Source organism: Balearica regulorum, chromosome 15 (assembly GCF_011004875.1).
Source record: "Balearica regulorum gibbericeps isolate bBalReg1 chromosome 15, bBalReg1.pri, whole genome shotgun sequence".
NCBI lineage: Eukaryota > Metazoa > Chordata > Aves > Gruiformes > Gruidae > Balearica > Balearica regulorum.
In genome coordinates this window covers 8,567,869-8,584,010 of record NC_046198.1, presented here as the reverse complement: position 1 = coordinate 8,584,010, position 16,142 = coordinate 8,567,869, and the positions used below count along the sequence as shown (strand labels likewise).

At 55.1% G+C, this 16,142-nt stretch overlaps 1 protein-coding gene across 1 annotated transcript in view; it reads left to right on the top strand.

The window, feature by feature from the left end:
- Positions 1-16,142, top strand: part of GRID2IP (Grid2 interacting protein) — a 41,731-nt gene that overhangs the window by 22,103 nt on the left and 3,486 nt on the right. Inside the window, exons 8-19 of the mRNA XM_075767649.1 lie at positions 767-948; positions 2,952-3,053; positions 5,611-5,708; positions 6,187-6,304; positions 6,696-7,021; positions 7,255-7,668; positions 8,950-9,037; positions 10,415-10,492; positions 11,272-11,468; positions 12,005-12,160; positions 14,163-14,249; positions 14,822-14,951. Of these exons, the coding sequence (XP_075623764.1) occupies positions 767-948; positions 2,952-3,053; positions 5,611-5,708; positions 6,187-6,304; positions 6,696-7,021; positions 7,255-7,668; positions 8,950-9,037; positions 10,415-10,492; positions 11,272-11,468; positions 12,005-12,160; positions 14,163-14,249; positions 14,822-14,951 (1,976 nt within the window). The remainder of the gene's footprint in view (positions 1-766; positions 949-2,951; positions 3,054-5,610; positions 5,709-6,186; positions 6,305-6,695; positions 7,022-7,254; positions 7,669-8,949; positions 9,038-10,414; positions 10,493-11,271; positions 11,469-12,004; positions 12,161-14,162; positions 14,250-14,821; positions 14,952-16,142) is intronic.

Below are 16,142 nucleotides of genomic sequence, written 5' to 3'. Positions count from 1 at the left end.
CTCCTTAGGAAGCAGTAATAGTTTATTCAATTAACATCAAGACAACAGATTTATTCCTACATATACAGTCTCTTTCCAGCTCTTCATAAGAGGTTCTTACTATTACTTCTACATTAAGGATGCAATAGTCACAGTGAGCTTTAACCCAACATCTCTGCCTCAGCTTCTCAGTACACAAGCAGCCTGACTCTAGCTGTCTGATCCAGGACTGCCCTCCTGCCCTAGGCTGCTTTATTCTCATCACTGAATCAGGTGCTCAGTCCTGCTGTTCTCAACAGCCCCTTCGCCATCTCTACACCCTGCAGAGCCAACCTGAGACCAAGCCTTCAGCCCAGCAAGGCTGCCAGCCCAGCCACCCTCTCCAATGCATTTTTCCCTGAGCACACTTACCTACTGCCAGCCAAAATCCAAGCCTTTCTAGAACACCCCTCTGCCCCTTGATACCCATCTTGCTCCTCCTACACCCTAGCTGACTCACAAACCGGGCTTTATACCTGGCTGTCAGGTGCTGCCAGTCCCCAGGAGTTTGCTTTCCCCATTAGCACCAGCTGCACAACTCCACTTCCCAAAGGGCTCGGTCCTTTGCCCGCAGCCTGGCACCTCTGCTCTGAAATGATCTGTTCATGCCAAAGGCTCAGAGGCAAGCCTGGCAGCTGAGACCTGGCTGGAGGCAGGCTGGGAAGCGCCGGAGCCCAGGGAAGCGGCATGGTGGGGCTGTGCCGTAGGGATGCGCTCACTGCCCAGCCCTCTTTTTCCAATTTTGCAGGAATATTGACACTCTCATTGTGGATGTGTACCCGGTGCTGGACACACCAGCCAAGCAAGTCATTTGGCAGTTTATCTACCAGCTGCTGACGTATGAAGAGCAGGAGCACTGCCAGCAAAAGATTGCCAGGTTTCTTGGTTACAAGTCCTTGGCAGGTGAGAGAAAAGTCCCTGCGCTCTGGCGTGGACATGCTGTGTCCCACCGGGTCCCTGGGGACCTCAGTCCATTGCGCTGGGAGCAGGCTGGGTGGGCAAGGGAGCAGCCAGCTCTCCCCAGGGGCAGCGGCTGCGGCTCTGTCCTGCCTGGCTCCTGCCCACACGCTGCCTGCACGGAGGTGGCGGCTGTGCAGGATGTAGAGCAGCACAGAGGAGATTCCAGCTCCTGTTACTGATGAGGTTGATTTGTAAATGTCAGGCAAGATGTTACCTTTTCTGCACCATGGAGCCATGTAGTTTTGGAAGGAAACTCTGCATTGAGAGGAAAGATGGCACCTGGCTCGGTAGCAGAGGTTTTTGGAAGCTGCTTGGGTCGTTAGAGGTTAGGAAGTCCTGAAGGGAAATGGCTGCTTTAAGGGCAGTGTTCAGATCAGAGCGGCAAAATAAGCGATGACAGCAATGTCCCTCGGGACATCTCCAGCCGTTCAACATACGCAGGTATCCGTGGTTAGAGGAGGAGGGGAGCGTGGCAGCCCTGGCAGTGCCGTGCCTGCCCAGGAGCGCTGCTCTCCCAAAGAGACTTGGAAGGCGGTCGGCAATTCTCCTTCTTCCCGGTCCACCTCTCCCCTCACCATCACCTGGCGCTGTGGCAACACAAAAACCAGCTGTGGTTTGCTGAGGACTATGGGCTTTGCGGTGAGACAGCAGAAAAGTGAGGGCAAATTTGGAGTGAAATGTCTTAGTCTTATGGATTTGGGCTTCTTAATTGCTTTAAAATTATTCTATTCTTAGCTCTTTACATTTTGTTGACACGTTTATTTTAGACTCAGCGTAGCTAGAACCATGTGAAGGAGGTGTTAGTTGAAGAGACACTTTTGGAGGAACAGTTATTTTAGCACAGCCTTTCCCCTCACAGGGAGAAACAGCTCCAAGTCCTGGTGCAAATACTCCCCGTTGTGCATGGAAAACTGTTGGGTATTTGCTCACCTAATCTGCACTCTCAATTATCACTGCTTTTATGTGTGCAGAATCATGGCCCAACCAACCTAACGGGTTGTATATTCCCAAGAACTTAGACCCTAAAATTAGTTTATAAACTTTAGAAGATCTCAGAAGAAGCCGATATATTTGCAGTTTGCAGCTATAGAAGGAATATAGTGCAGGAATAGAAGGAAGGTGTCTCCAGCCACTGGCAGAGGAGGAAAGCACAGGAGTAAATCTCCCAGGACCAAACTGTTTCAGACTCGTCCCCAATTTGTAGGCTGGTCCCTGGCTCCTTTCAGCTTCTCAGGTGAAAGGGGCAATCTCTGACCTGTGAAGTTCTGGTTGTTCTGGTGCATTACATGTGTGTCTGTGCATGGAAGCACGATGGCCAGAGATCTCTGAATTTGGGTTAGTCCTTCATCTGGGCTTCTTCCAAACTCAGTGGTGATCTCTGATGTTTGTGTGTATTGGGCTGTCTGAGCACTGGTCTGTTGGATACCACGGAGACTGATGCTCTGGTATCTTCATCCTGCTTAAGTCTGACCCTCTCTGAGCTGTCGCACTGAACTGCACAAGGACCAATCCATTAGATAATGTGGTTCTTCCAGGCAGCATTTCGGTGCTGGCTCCCACTCCCATCTTGTCCCTTGAGGGCGGGAAGGAGTTAACCAGGTCCCTCTGGACCAGCCTAGCTCAAGGCTGGAGTTTTGTGTTCACCATAAGCTGGTGGATGCCAATCCTGCCGGAAAAAGCAATTGCATGTCCCATCTTTGGGCAGCCATCCCCCTGCCCTGTGCTGGCAGGAGCGTTTGTAACCCGCTGAGCTCCCCAGGGCCAGCGTGAGCACAGAGTGAGCAGCAACCTGGGGGCCGGGCAGCCGCAGTGCCAGCAAGGCTGTGCACAGGGTCATGGTTGAGTGTAGGGCTCAGAGAGCAGCTGTGAGTCCCACAGGCCTGGGGGAGCACTGATAAGGAGAGGAGGAATGGGGGAGCTGCGGGGTCCGGCACGCACCAGCCATGCCTTACGAAGGGTGTTTCCTGCTGCAGCTGAGCCAGAAGCAGAGGATCGCTACCGCAGCTCCGTTCGAGGGGCCTCCTTGTGCCGGGGAAGCCTTCGAACCCCCCGCCCCGAGGAAGGGGGGGCAGCAGGTGAGTGATTGGGGGCTGCGCAGGGGTTCCCGCTGCAGGGAGGAGGAACCTGGGTCCCGATGGCCGTGCCTGAGCATGAACAGCAGGAAAAGATGGAGGTCAGCATAGAGCCAGCACAGAGGTTTGACTGGAAATCCATGTTTTCAGAAACAGTTCAAATAAGCAGTTCCAATAAGAGGCCGCTTGGGCTGAGGCTGAGCAATGTTTCTAATCCCTTCCATTGCTCGGATGTGAACTGATCCTGCCGCTCTGAGCCCTCCCTTCTGGGGTGCACAGTTTCTAGCTTCCCCGTGAACTTTCTTGGACACCATCAAATTCACAGGGAATTTCCACAGCATTTGTGGAATCCATGTGAGGAAGAAGATCATGGTTCAGTGCTTCTTTGCGACTCTTGATGAACTACACTCATGGCACAAACCCTCCCTCTTTTCAGAGAAGCCCCATATCTCCCCATTCCTCTGAAAATCCCATCCTCCTGGTATTGCTGCAGGGCTTTCCACAGCCTCCAGATCTCTAACCCTCTCCCCTAGATGCACCCCAGGCTGCTCGTTGTGTTTTCAGTCCTTTGGGTCTTTGCCCTCCTCTCCCAGATGGCAGCACAAGGCATCCCGCCTATCCCTCCATCACCCTTAGCTTATGGTGAAGGACATTTGACCTGTGCTTACGGCTTCTGACCATGACCTCCCCACCGCAACCTCCCCACCTTGATCAGCCACAGCTGCACGCCTTCCTCCCGGCACCCCTCACCAGGAGTGTGGTGCTCCTCAGCTGTCGGGGAGGGCTGCTGCCAGAGCGGTCAACTCGGAGACATTTCCCTGGGGAAGATCCTCTAACCTGCCTCCGAGGAGCATTTCTGGTTGTGATTATAGCACGGAGAGTGGCCGACAGCTGCATACGCTGGAGGGAAGCTGCTCACCCGGGCAGATGCTTGCCAGCTGCGGGGAAAAAGCCTTGTCCTCAGCTGCCCTGCGGAAAGAGCGGAGCAGCCCACGACCTGTCATGCTAACCTTAGCCAAGCCTGAGCAGGCACTGGGGTACTTCCTGCCCCGGGTGCTCCTAGTTCACCTCCCTGCACAAACCATTTATTTATAAAAAGCAGACAACTTTCCTCAGTCGTGGAGAGAGAGGTGGTGCACGGGGGAGCTGCATCTCCTCTTCCCGATGAGAGCCCCACTCCAGAGCCCTTTCTCATTACAGCCAGCTATGTCCGTCCTGGGCTCTTCTTTCTTTGTTGGCATTAAACGTGGGGCCCTGAGCACACGGGTCCGGTTTGGTGCTGGTGTGAGTGGAGCTGCTCCTCTGGGCTCTCCGGAGCTCTGCCAGCCCACCCCGGTACTCAGCCTGGCCCTGACGGCTGGGTGGAAATATTGTGGCTGAAGGGAATGTGAATCCGTTCGACCTGCCCTCCGGCAGCTTGGGAAAGGCAGGGATTGCAGACTGCTTCCTCCCAGCAGCCCTTCACACATCCTTGGAGATAAATCAGGGGTCTGGACGCATCTCTGAGTGCTTATACTGCTGCAGCCATTAACCCCAGAACAGAAGTTCTCCATGAACATAACTAGAAAAACTGAATTTCAGCTGGAACTGGTCAAATCAACCTGACTTCAAGTGAGCTCCCTTGTGCCTTCATGGGGGTTCCAGACTTCCCTCCCTCCCTCCCTCCTCATGTCCCCTGCAGAGCCCTGTCTCAGGGCACACTGCTGGGGTGGCCAGTGCTGCCTGGGCATCTGCGACCAACAGGACCAGATTTTGGAAACTGTGACCTCAACTGCCACACGTGGTGACCTTGACTGTCCTGGTGTCCAGCACCTACCAGACAGCCTGAAGGAAAAGAAACCAAGAAAAAAGGAACATCCGTGACACCGCAGTGTCTTGATACCTGGAGAGTTCTTGACATAGTGCAAACTCCCACGTGTGCCCTGGACAAAGTCTCTTCCCCTGAAATGCTGGGATGGAAACCCCCTGCTTGGCACTGTCCCCCACAGTATTTCCACCAGCCGTCAGGGCCAGGCTGAGTACTGGGGTGGGCTGGCAGAGCTTGGCACTGTCCCCCTGAGTGCAGCACTAATGAGGAACACACTAACCACACTGCAGTCACAGCATTGCCCAGGAGCTGAGGATTTATAGGCAGCTTCCAAATCTACCAGTTGGGTAGAGTGAGAAATAAATAATATTCTCATTTTATAGAGAAAGAAATTGAATATGGAGAGGTAAAGGGCAAGGCACGGGAGGATTTTGTCTCAGCTGTGTTTGTTTTCTAGCACGCATCATGCTTCACTGCCGGGTGACTTCTGCTGCCGCCCGGGGAAGCGTGCAGCAAGACGTTCCCTGTTTGACACACACCCCGTGCATGGGGCCATCGGCTGCCCCACATGCCCTTGGGACCCCCAGAACTGGGAGCTCCCAGTGCTTCGCTGCATGCCTGGGCAGGGAGGACAGCTCCGGGTCCCAGCAGGAGATGGGGGGGGACTTTGATGGGTCAGGACCGTTGGGAGCCCTGGGGGGCAGAGGCAGACGGAGGGGTTCCTCACTGGTTTGTCTCTTCCTTCCCCAGCAGGCCAGAGTGACACCGTGGAGGTCCCGGTTCGCCTGATCCCCGGAGAGAGACAGGCTGGTGATGGCACGTCCCTCCCGGAGATGCCCAATCCCAAAATGGTGCGATCTTGTGGGGCTGGTGGGGGGAACACCTCTGGGAAGCACTTTGCCGATGCGTGCCGGACCATTGTGTTCACAGGGAGGGTCAACAATTTGACTCCTTTCATGTTAATGCAGGAAAGCAGAAAAAAGGGAACGGGGGAAGGATGTCTGCATGTCAATACCGGCTGGTGGCTAACAACATCCCTGCCTCAGAGCTCATCTCTGAGGTCACTTCCCTGGGCAATCAGTCAGCTTTAATAAGGCTGGTGTCTGTCAGTGTCTTCCTGCAGCTTTGCGAGTGAGAGGCTCTTGGGGAGCTTCAGGAAAGGCAGAGCAGCCTTGGGTTGGGGTGAAGCACTGCTTTAAAGAGCAAAAGACTGGGGGCTGGTGGGTCCGTGGTGGCTGTCCTGTCCCCAGGACATGGCAGGTCTCTGGGTTCTCCATGAGCCCCATCGCAATTTGGGCATCAACAGCAGCTCTTCGCTCTTTTTTTCAGATGTCGGCTGTCTACGCAGAATTAGAAAACCGCCTGATCGGCAGCTTTGCTGGCAAGATGGGTAATGCTGCCCTGCACAAAGCATCGCCTCCGGCCCCGGAGCTGGCACATGCTGCAGGTAGTGTCTGACTTCCCAGGGCGTGAGAGAAGCAGTTTTGAGGGGGTCTGAGGCGATGGTGGATGGTGCTGGCCAGGCAGAGGAAAAGACATCTTTCTCTTGGTGCCATTTTATAACGAAGCAATGACGGTGCCACATGTGAGCCCAGCGATGGCTCCTGCAAAGCTGCGTCTGCAGGAGGGCGACGGAATGTGTGGGATGGCAAATCCCACAGGACTCCAGCGCACTGCTGTGCAGCACAGGGCACTGCCAGGGGAGCTCTCCTCTCCGCAGGCTGCACTGTTATCTCACCTCACATTCAGTGCGGTTCTGGGGCTTGTTGCAGCCCACGGGTAGGGGGCTCTGGGCAGTGCCCAGTGCAGGACCCCCTGGGCAGCGCTCTGTCCTGCAGGTGCTCGCAAAGCGGGGATGGCGATCTCGTGGCCAAGTGACCCTCTGGCCTCCCAGCAGTGCTACTACCGCCTGCACAGCAGCGTGGCCTCCCCAAGCAGCACAGAGTCCAACCCCTACATCAGCCTCGACAGCAGCCCAGCCCCGTCCCCCAAGCACCGGGACTACTCGCTCAGCCCTCTGTCACGACGGAAGAAGCTCTTCACCTTCTCCAGGCCACCACGCAGCCGCGACACCGACCGATTCCTGGATGCCCTCAGTGAGCAGCTGGGACACCGGGTCACCATCGTGGATGATTTTCTCACCCCCGAGAATGACTACGAGGAGGTGAGCGTGGCGCCGGGGTGGCTTGGTGCATGGTCCGTCCTGGCCGTGGAGCATCCATCATGCAGGTTGCACCACACTGGGAAGGGTGCAGAGCCTCTGGGGACACGTCCTGGGGGCTCTGCGGGTGGTGGAGGGGGGCGAGGGCTGCCCCACTCTGGGGTAGGACCCCCCCAAGTGCTGGGTGGGTGGAGGATGAGGTGCCACCTTCAGCCTCTCCTCTCTCCTTCACCCAGATGAGTTTCCATGATGACCAGGGCAGCTATGTCACCAATGACGTCAGCAGCAGCGAGTACATCAGCAGCAGCGATGAGGGCAGTTCCCTGACCTACTCCACGCTCTCGGACCACATCCCCCCTCCGCCGTTAAGTCCCCCACCCCCACCCCCTCCCCTGCAGTTCCATGACCCCCAGACTGTCCCCACCAAGGCAGACGCCACGAAGGCCAGCATGTCACCTGCCCCCAAATCCCTTGTCAGCCACCTGCACCCCATCCCGCCCCCGCCCCCCCCGCCACCCCCACCGCCGGTGCCCTGTGTGCCCCCCCTGCACCGGGGGCTGCTGCACCGCAGGAGCGAGTCCAACCACATGAGTGTCAAGAGGCTGCGGTGGGAGCAGGTGGAGAACTCGGAAGGGACCATCTGGGGGCAGGTATGGCCCAGGTGCAGGGAGCGGGGTGGGGGGCGAGGGTCCAAACCGCGGTCTGGGGAGCAGTTGCCTGTACCGAGGCTGCGCAGGTCAGTGGGAGCATCCGTGGGCACTGCCCTCCTCCCTGCCCAGAGTGCTGGGGGGCTGTCCCCTCCCCGGAGCATCATGTCCTAACCTCTTGGTGGGCCACACATTCCATACCTTGGCCAAGGGAACGATCTCTGAAGATGCCATGTTACAGAAAGCCTCATATTTCTTTTCATCCTTTTAATTGTTTGGACCAAAACTGCCGGGGTGAGAAGATGCTCTGGAAAGCATCTGAAATGCTGGCTTTGACTGCAGCGTCCTGGGCAGTGCTTGCTTTCCTGCTCTCTGTGGGTTGACATAGGCAGGAGCTGCCTTCAGACATGTTCTGCAGCTGTAGGAGGTTTTATCAGTGGAAAACTGAGGAGAGTTGAAAGCAAAGTGATGGGGAGAGAACCGAGGCAGGGGAAGACACCAGAGGGGGAAATCAGAGGCGAGGAGTGAGGCTAGATGTGATAATCCTTTGGCATCATGGACTTGAAGTGATGCAGAACTCTGGAGGTGGATTTAAGTCCCTGTAGGGAGAAGCTGGCCTCCCTGGGGTTTAACTTCCAGCCTCTGTGTCTCTCATGATGATGAATGTGTTCAGATGTGCCATATTCTTCATGCCCTTAGCAGCTACAGGAGACCTGTGGGATCATCTTCCAGTCCTACAGGCACCCACCTCGTAGTGGGCACTTGAAATCCTGCACTCTGGAGAACAAGATGCTTCTTCCCAGTGATTTTTTTTTTTTTTTTGTATGCAAAAAATTCCCAAAGTTTCTGGAATTCCCACTTTGTCCTTCAGTAAAGCAATCCTGCCCAAGTCACAAGTGAAGAGCAGTAGTGCTCTGCAGGATTCCAGCCATGTCAGAAGCTAAATGAATCTGTGGGGCAGTGCCGCCAGCTGCAGAGTGCAAGGAAATGCTGATGGGGTGATTCTCTGGGTTTCTTCCTTTCTTCTGAAACGAGAATGGGTCCCACCTGATGGGCTTAGTGACTTGTGTAGAAACTGCCTCCACAGAGGTGAACGGTTCACCAGGCTCTGGTTTCTGCACCGGGTTTATGATGGCTGAGTCTCCAGTTACAGGACAGTGCCATCAACCCGTCCTGGTTTCTTCTAGGGACACAGAGCTTAGCCCGGGGCAGAGGGAAGGTGGCCCAGCACAGGCAGGCTGTCCCCTCTGCCAGCACAGCTCCTGACTCTTTCTCCTCCTGCAGCTCGGGGAAGACTCAGATTATGATAAGCTGAGTGATATGGTCAAATACCTCGACCTGGAGCTGCACTTTGGGACGCAGAAGCCTACGAGTAAGTACCTGAGCCCCAGAGCAGGTCCTGGTACTGGCTGGAGATGGGGTGCTGGGAGGAACTGGGTCTCGGTGGGCAGCAAGGCAACGCCTGGTCCTAACATCACTTGTGGCACAGAATTCATTCATACTCAGGATTTTGTGGCTGGTGGCACAGCAGATCATTAAGGTGGAGATTGTTCCACTATCTCCCTTAATTTTCTTTGCTGCCGTCATCTGTTTTCTCTCCCCATTTCAGTCTATCGGGGCAGTGAAACTCAGCTGGAGGGTTTCGCTCCCTGTTGTGCTCCATGCTGCTTCCCCGCTCTCAGAGTGTCTGCCCTGCCATCCCCGTACCACGGGGAAAGCCGGTGTGCCAGCACCGCTCTCCAGTGCCACAAGGGACCTGGTTTGTAACACAGCAGAAGCTCAAACCTGCACCACATTTGTGCACGATTTGTGCACAGCCTCTGCTTGTCGTGCTCTGTGCGGTGTGGACAGTCAGCCGGGCTGTCGGCATGCACAGACACCGGGTTGTGCTGCATTAGCAGTAACGGCTGCAAATTAGAAAGCGAATTGCAGCTCTCTCGCTTTGAGAACTCAGCCCCGAAAAAGCCATGAAAACATTTCTCTGTCCATAGAGGGCATTGCAAGCAACACTTTTCTTTTTACATATATAATGTTAGTTCCTCCCCAAAACCCATGTGTGGGATCCGTGGCTACCTGCCAGTGCAGCCTCCCCTGTCACTCTTGAGTTGGGGTCTCCTGCAGACCCACTGGCCAGGCTCTCCCACCCACCGGGGTTTCCAGATGCTGCAAACCCAGCGCTGGGGATCCAGGCTGGGGGTGCTGAGCAGCGGTGGCTGGGGTGGCTGCCCTGTGCAGCAGGAGGTATTCGGGGCGCAGGGTGCAAGCGGTGTGCTCCTGCCTGTCCACTGCCTGCCCGAAGGGAGGTGTGGGGCAGCGCGGCTGCCTCGTTTACACTGGGAAAAGTAAAATGCCAGTGGGATGTCTGAGCTCTCCTGCAAGGGACATGATGCACGATGGCAGCGTGGGCAGAGCTAAGCGAGGGCAGGCAGATACAGATGGGACTGGCAATGGAAGTGGGATGAAATGGGATTCTTCTCAAGGGGTATCTTTTTGGGGATGTTTCTGGGCTGTCTGGGATTTTCTGTGTGTTTCACCTCTTGTTTTACCTTTTTCAGCTCCAAGTGAGTCCTCCATTGAGGAGATCTTTGAATCGCTGAATTCAAGGATTCCCGGAGCCATTGCTGTGTGCAAAGCATCAGTTCTCCTCTCTTTCATTCATGGTTTCACTGTTTTCAGGACAGTTTTCTTCCTGCTGGAGCCGGCTGAGCCTGTCCTTACCCATGATTAAATCTTTCAGTTTCTCTTCCAGAGCCAACTCTCATGCCTGAAAACTTTAAAAAGAAAGACGTGGTTGAAATTTTGTCCCACAAAAAGGCCTACAACACATGTAAGTAAACATCACGGTGAATGTACCCCCAAAACGGGCCCAGGGATGGGACCAGGGATGTAGAGAACTGGAAAGGTAAAAGGAAGGAGGCTACATGAGCACAATCCCATGAATGCAATCCAAGCACAGCTCTGCTGCTCTGGGCTGTTCCTGCAGCCCAGAGCCCCTCCGTGCTGGGCTCAGCCCTGGGCAGGGGGAAGAAGATGACTTTACAAGGAAGGATGGAGATGGGATGTGACTCATTGGTCTGAGGAGGGAGAGGGGAAGAGCTTGCATGGCCCCACGGGGCAGCAAGGGTGTGCGGGGCTGCCCTGCAGCCCCCCGGGGAAGGGTCAGTGCTGCTTCTCCAGGATGTGCTTCTGGTAGGAAGGAGGGTGGGAGGGCTTGGTGGGACCCTGCGAGATCGTGGTCTCCTGGCTGTGGGGAAATGGGAGAGGAGGAGGTGCTGCGGGTGGTTTCCAGTGCAGCCCAGCCTGATGCATTGGTGAGGTACATGCACATGGTGCAATAACCTGGGGGGATCAACAGGACCAGAGCGACTCCATGGGGTCCCCATGCAGCCTCTGCAGGGCCTCAGGGAGCAGAAAGCCCTTCCTCTCCTCAGGGCTGACCCTGTGCCAGCGTGGGCATGTGGAGAAGTCCACATCACTCTCACACCATGGAGAGACTGAGCTTCCCCTCGTGGCTCCATCCTGCCAGGCAGTCTGTCCCAGTGCAGCCAGGCCCCCCGGGGTCCGGTCCTCCTCCCCTCCCAAGTGACGCACCTCCCTTCCCCCCAGCCATCCTGATAGCCCACCTCAAGCTCTCGCACGTTGAGCTGCGCCAGATTCTCATGACGATGGAGACGGACCGCCTGGAGCCTTCCCACATCAAGCAGCTCTTGCTGTATGCCCCAGATGGGGAGGAAGTCCAGCGCTTCCAGAGCTACAAGGAAAACCCCGGCAAGCTGAGCGAGCCCGACCAGTTTGTGCTGCAGGTACCCCCGGGCAGAGACGTGCTCTGGGAGCGAGGAGGTCTGCACGTGCAGTGTCCCTGGGATGTCCTGCTGTGAGCTGGAGGGGAGGAAAACTCGCAGCAGAGAGGAAGCAGTCAGCAGGACGCTGGTCTGCTCATGCATGGTGTGGGATGGGAAGAGCTGGTGGCAGTGGTCGCAGGGACGGCCGGCAAGCGATGCTCGGGCTGATGCCTGAGGCATCTGGCACAACGGCTGTTTTACAGCCAAAGCATACCACAATGTTTACTCTACAGTAAGAGTGACTTTGCCCAACTCTGACTTACCTTCTGTTGACAAAGTCACTTGTGGATATTGGCATGAAACCTCCCCATCCTGTGGCAGCAAACTGGCCGTGCTCTGCGAGCTACAGCAGCCGTCCCAGCTGCTCCACAGCGTTGCCTGTGCTGAGCAAGTGCATACTGCTTTCATGTACAGGGAAACAGGCCAGGAAAAACACCATATAGGAGGGATTATGGCTAATGGTGAGAGTAGTAATTTTCTCCTCCTTTTGTTCTCAGATGTTGTCAGTACCAGAATACAAGATCCGTCTGCGCAGCCTACATTTTAAGACCACTCTGCAGGAGAAGACAGAGGAGATCAAAGCTAGCTACGAGTGCATCTGCAAGGCCTCCTTAGAGCTGAAAAGCAGCAAGAAGCTGGCTAAGATCTTGGAGGTCAGAACGGTTCTTCCCTCTGGTAACAGCCACCGGAGGCCCCCAGCATCCACGGGAGCACCCAGAGGCAGCCGGGTGCTCGCAGGCAGCTCGCAGGCAGCCGGGGCGCAGCTCCAGCTCCGGGGCTGTACCCTGGGTCCCTCTGGGTCCCGCTCAGCCAGGGTCCATCCCCTGGCAGCTCCCACTGGTATTGGCTTGTGGGGATCCTGGCATGGGGAGGATGCAGGAGGGCAGGTCGCAGTCAGCCGTGCACCCACCCGCAGCACACAGCAGGGCTGCAGGAGCCAGAAACCCACCCAGTAGCACAGCAGAGCCCACGGAGGTTGTCCTTTGGCTGCGGTGGAGCTGGAGGATGTGGGGTTTGGCAGAGCAGTCATTGTGTGTGTGTCCACACGCAGGTAGCTCTGCAGGCTGGTCCTTGTGCATGGCTGTGGGCTTGTGCCAGCCCTGCTGCAGTGCATGCTGCCCGTCCCTCTGAGAAGGTGCTTTTGGGGTCCCTGGGACAGGCTGTGCCTGGCAGAGGGGCACTGCACTTGCAGGAGAGAACGAATCCTGCTGCAGTTGCTCCTTGACCCTACTAAGAAGAGCTGCCCCAAATTAATGTTAAATCATTCAAGTTTGCTTTTAAAAGAAACAGGTAGGATAAATGAGGACATGATGTGACAAAAGGCTTTTCCAGATGCAAGATGAACCTCCTTAGTGGCTCCTGGCCAGTAACCCCCCAACACCTCGTTAAGTCCTCGGGGGGCAATGGCTGGTTGCACATTAACGGCTAGTGAAGAGAAATTCAGAGTCCCAAGCTGAAATCCAGGCAGTCCTGAGGTCCCCACTCCTCACCAGGCCCCAGGAGGGACATCAGGACTTGGGTGAGCCCAGCCCAGAGAGCCCTGCTGTGCCTCCAAGGCTGCAAAGCTGCAGCACAAGAAATTGGAGCATTCTGGAGGGAAAGCTGGCTCTGCTTGGTCACTATTGCTTTATAAGATCCCTTTGAAGATCTGCAGATAACAGCTGCAAAAGACTTTGGGAAGAGGAGAGCTTAGGCACTTGCCAGTCAGCAGGAGAGTCCGTGTCCTGCAGGCAGGAGATCTCAGAGTGGACCTCCAGACTTAGCCCTGGTCCTGCAAGGAAAACCGACTGAGAAATAAAAAGGCAACACCAAATTGTGCATGCTTAAAGCCTGAGGCTATAACACGAGACAAAATCCCCCCCTTAAAGTTAACAAAGCTTGGGCATCTGCATTGTCAGCCTGGAAGTCGCAAAGGAGCCAGGCTGGTGTTAGTATTGCCATGGGCTCCCTGCAGCTCTCTGGCAGCACAGACCTTCTGGACGGCTGCAGGAGAGGGAAGGGGACTCCTGGGCAGCATCCACGTAAACCACATGGGGAAACATCTAAATGTGAGCTCTTATAAGGGCTTTGGAAGTTTGGGTCTGCAGATGACAAATGGGGTGTGTTTTCTAGCCCCTGCTGAAGACACAGGAGAGGCAGTAGATGAGGACCAGTTCCTGCAGCTGAAACGTGGGCTTTGCTGTTGAGGGTTCCATGCAGGCTTTGTACGGGAGCAGCATGGAGAAGAGAACAGCCTGTGCCTCCAGACCCAAGCCCGCGTCCCTTTGGGCTGCCATGCTGATGGGCACATTAGCAGCCTTCCTCCTCCCAGTGTGCTGTGGCTGCCCTGTGTGGGTGATAGGATAAACTGTGTGTACAGAACCCGCAGAAATTCTGCCTTTAACATGTATTCATCCACCTAATCTAACCCACTGAATGAAGTGATGAGGTTTGATTAATGATGCTCTACGAACACATGTACAGGGCCCCTTAGCAGAAATGACCTGACACAAAAAAGGGTGTTTTCCCACCGTCCTGTAGACAGAGGGAGGTTTTTTACCTCAGTTCCCACTACATCAGTGTGACCCAAAAGCTGGTGCAAAAGAAGATGGGAGATGGGACAATATAAGTGCTGGAGGTCACTGGCCACTCATTCACTGAGGTTTCTCTTTGCAGTTTGTGCTGGCAATGGGAAACTATCTGAACAACGGGCAGCCCAAAACCAGCAAAACAACAGGCTTTAAAATCAACTTTCTCACTGAGGTAAGACAAGGCATACTTGTTCCTGTGAAGGAGGCAGCAGCGCCGGGAGCTCCAAGTGCCTGGGTTATCGTGCCTGTCCTCGGCTCCTGGGTGCGGCAGTTGCCGGAGGGGGGACCGGTGGGAAGGCTGGGATGGATGCGCAGGGTTGACTTCAGAGAGGCCCTAACAACGGTCTGGTGCTTCGGTGTGCTGGGGCCTGAGACCTGCACTCAAGTGCATGGCTGGCCAGAGCCCACTGCCTTCTGGCTGGGGCAGGGCGGGGAGAAAATGAAGGTCTTTATCCCCCGTGGGTCACTGTGGGACTCCTGAGGGGTTGGGGACAGGGTGACAGCCCTGGCCTGCGGGAAGGAGGCATTGCTTAGCATCTCAATGCCACTAATCTGGGCGTAACATGCTGTGTAAACATTAATGTCCTATTTAAACATTAATCCATATAGCATGGCTGGGAATTGCCACACACGTGAACACAGGGTGGGCTGACCAGAACAAAGGAGCCCTTGTGTATTTGAGTGCTTGGCAAAACCCGCTCTCCTCTGCGTAGGAATCTCCTTACTTGTTTTTGTTTGCCATAGCTGAACACAACCAAGACTGTTGATGGGAAATCCACCTTCCTGCACATTCTTGCCAAATCACTTAGCCAACATTTCCCAGAGCTCCTGGGCTTTGCCAAGGATCTTCCTACAGTGCCGCTCGCTTCCAAAGGTAAAGGAACAAGAGCATCTGCAAGCTTTGTGTCCTCTTGCACTGTCTCTTGGTTTTGTACAGGTCTGGAATTGGTCATGAGCTGCATAGCTTTGGCATGAGCAGGATGGCAGCCCAAACAAGTGAGGAATGGTCCTGAGCGAGAGCATGGGGCTAGGAAAGGATGGGCTTAGTGACAGGGGAGATCCCATCCATCCCATGCTGCTGCACATGGGAGTGTCTAGACAAGGCTCTGTCCCTGACCTGAATCTTCCTTCTGACTTGAAAAAGTGGTTCCCAAGTTCAGAGGTACCTTGTAAATGCCAAGGAGGGACAGAAGAGGAAAGTGCCAGGAGGTGGTCTGTTCCACCCAGCCTCTGCCTCCTTCCATCCCTGGCGTGCAGCCTCCCCAGTGTTGGTGCCAGCATTATTACTACCTGCAATCGCATGTGGTTCAGAGTGCACAGCACCCCTCATGTTATGAGTTCACAGTCCAGTCGCAGGTATGTCATGCTGACTGAGGATCGTATGGCTTCGGTGGCTGCAATAAAAAAAGTCACATAGATGCTGGGGTTATTATCCATCCACTTGTGTTGCTGGTGTCATAACAGGCTGGCTGCATGCAAAGCATGGGCTGCGTTCTCCTTGCACATCATCCCCTGTTGTTTGTAATTCCCTTGGGAATTAGTGCTACAGGAGATAAATAAAGGAGAAAATTCAGGCCTGGAGATGTAAATTTCCCCCTGATGAAGGTCTGTACCTGTAGCTTTCCTAGCTGGATTTTGTATCTGTCCTAACTGTTAAATAACACTTCTGTCACTGAAGGCTCCCTGCTGCCCAGACTCCTGCCGCTTTATACCCAGTTTCAGGCTGTGTGCTATCTAGAGCTGCCCAGCTTCACTCTCATACAGGCCACAGAGTGACACAGCCGCAGCACGTAACCCAAACCCTCCTGACATGCTGCAGTTCACCTTCTCCCTTCTCGTAGAAGAGCTAAGGCTTGGCTGCCCAAGACAGCAAGGAGTCTGAACTGCTCATCACTGTTCTGAATGCTGGTGCTATGATGAGACGCCATGGAGGGCAGCCTGGATATTGATATTACCCCTTGTCCTACCATCCTGTACACTCCCTCTGTCCCCCCTCCTAAGTCAAGTACCTGTGTATCCATCACTGCCCTTGTGCCGATGAGTCCTGCGTGCTCCTTGCACTTGG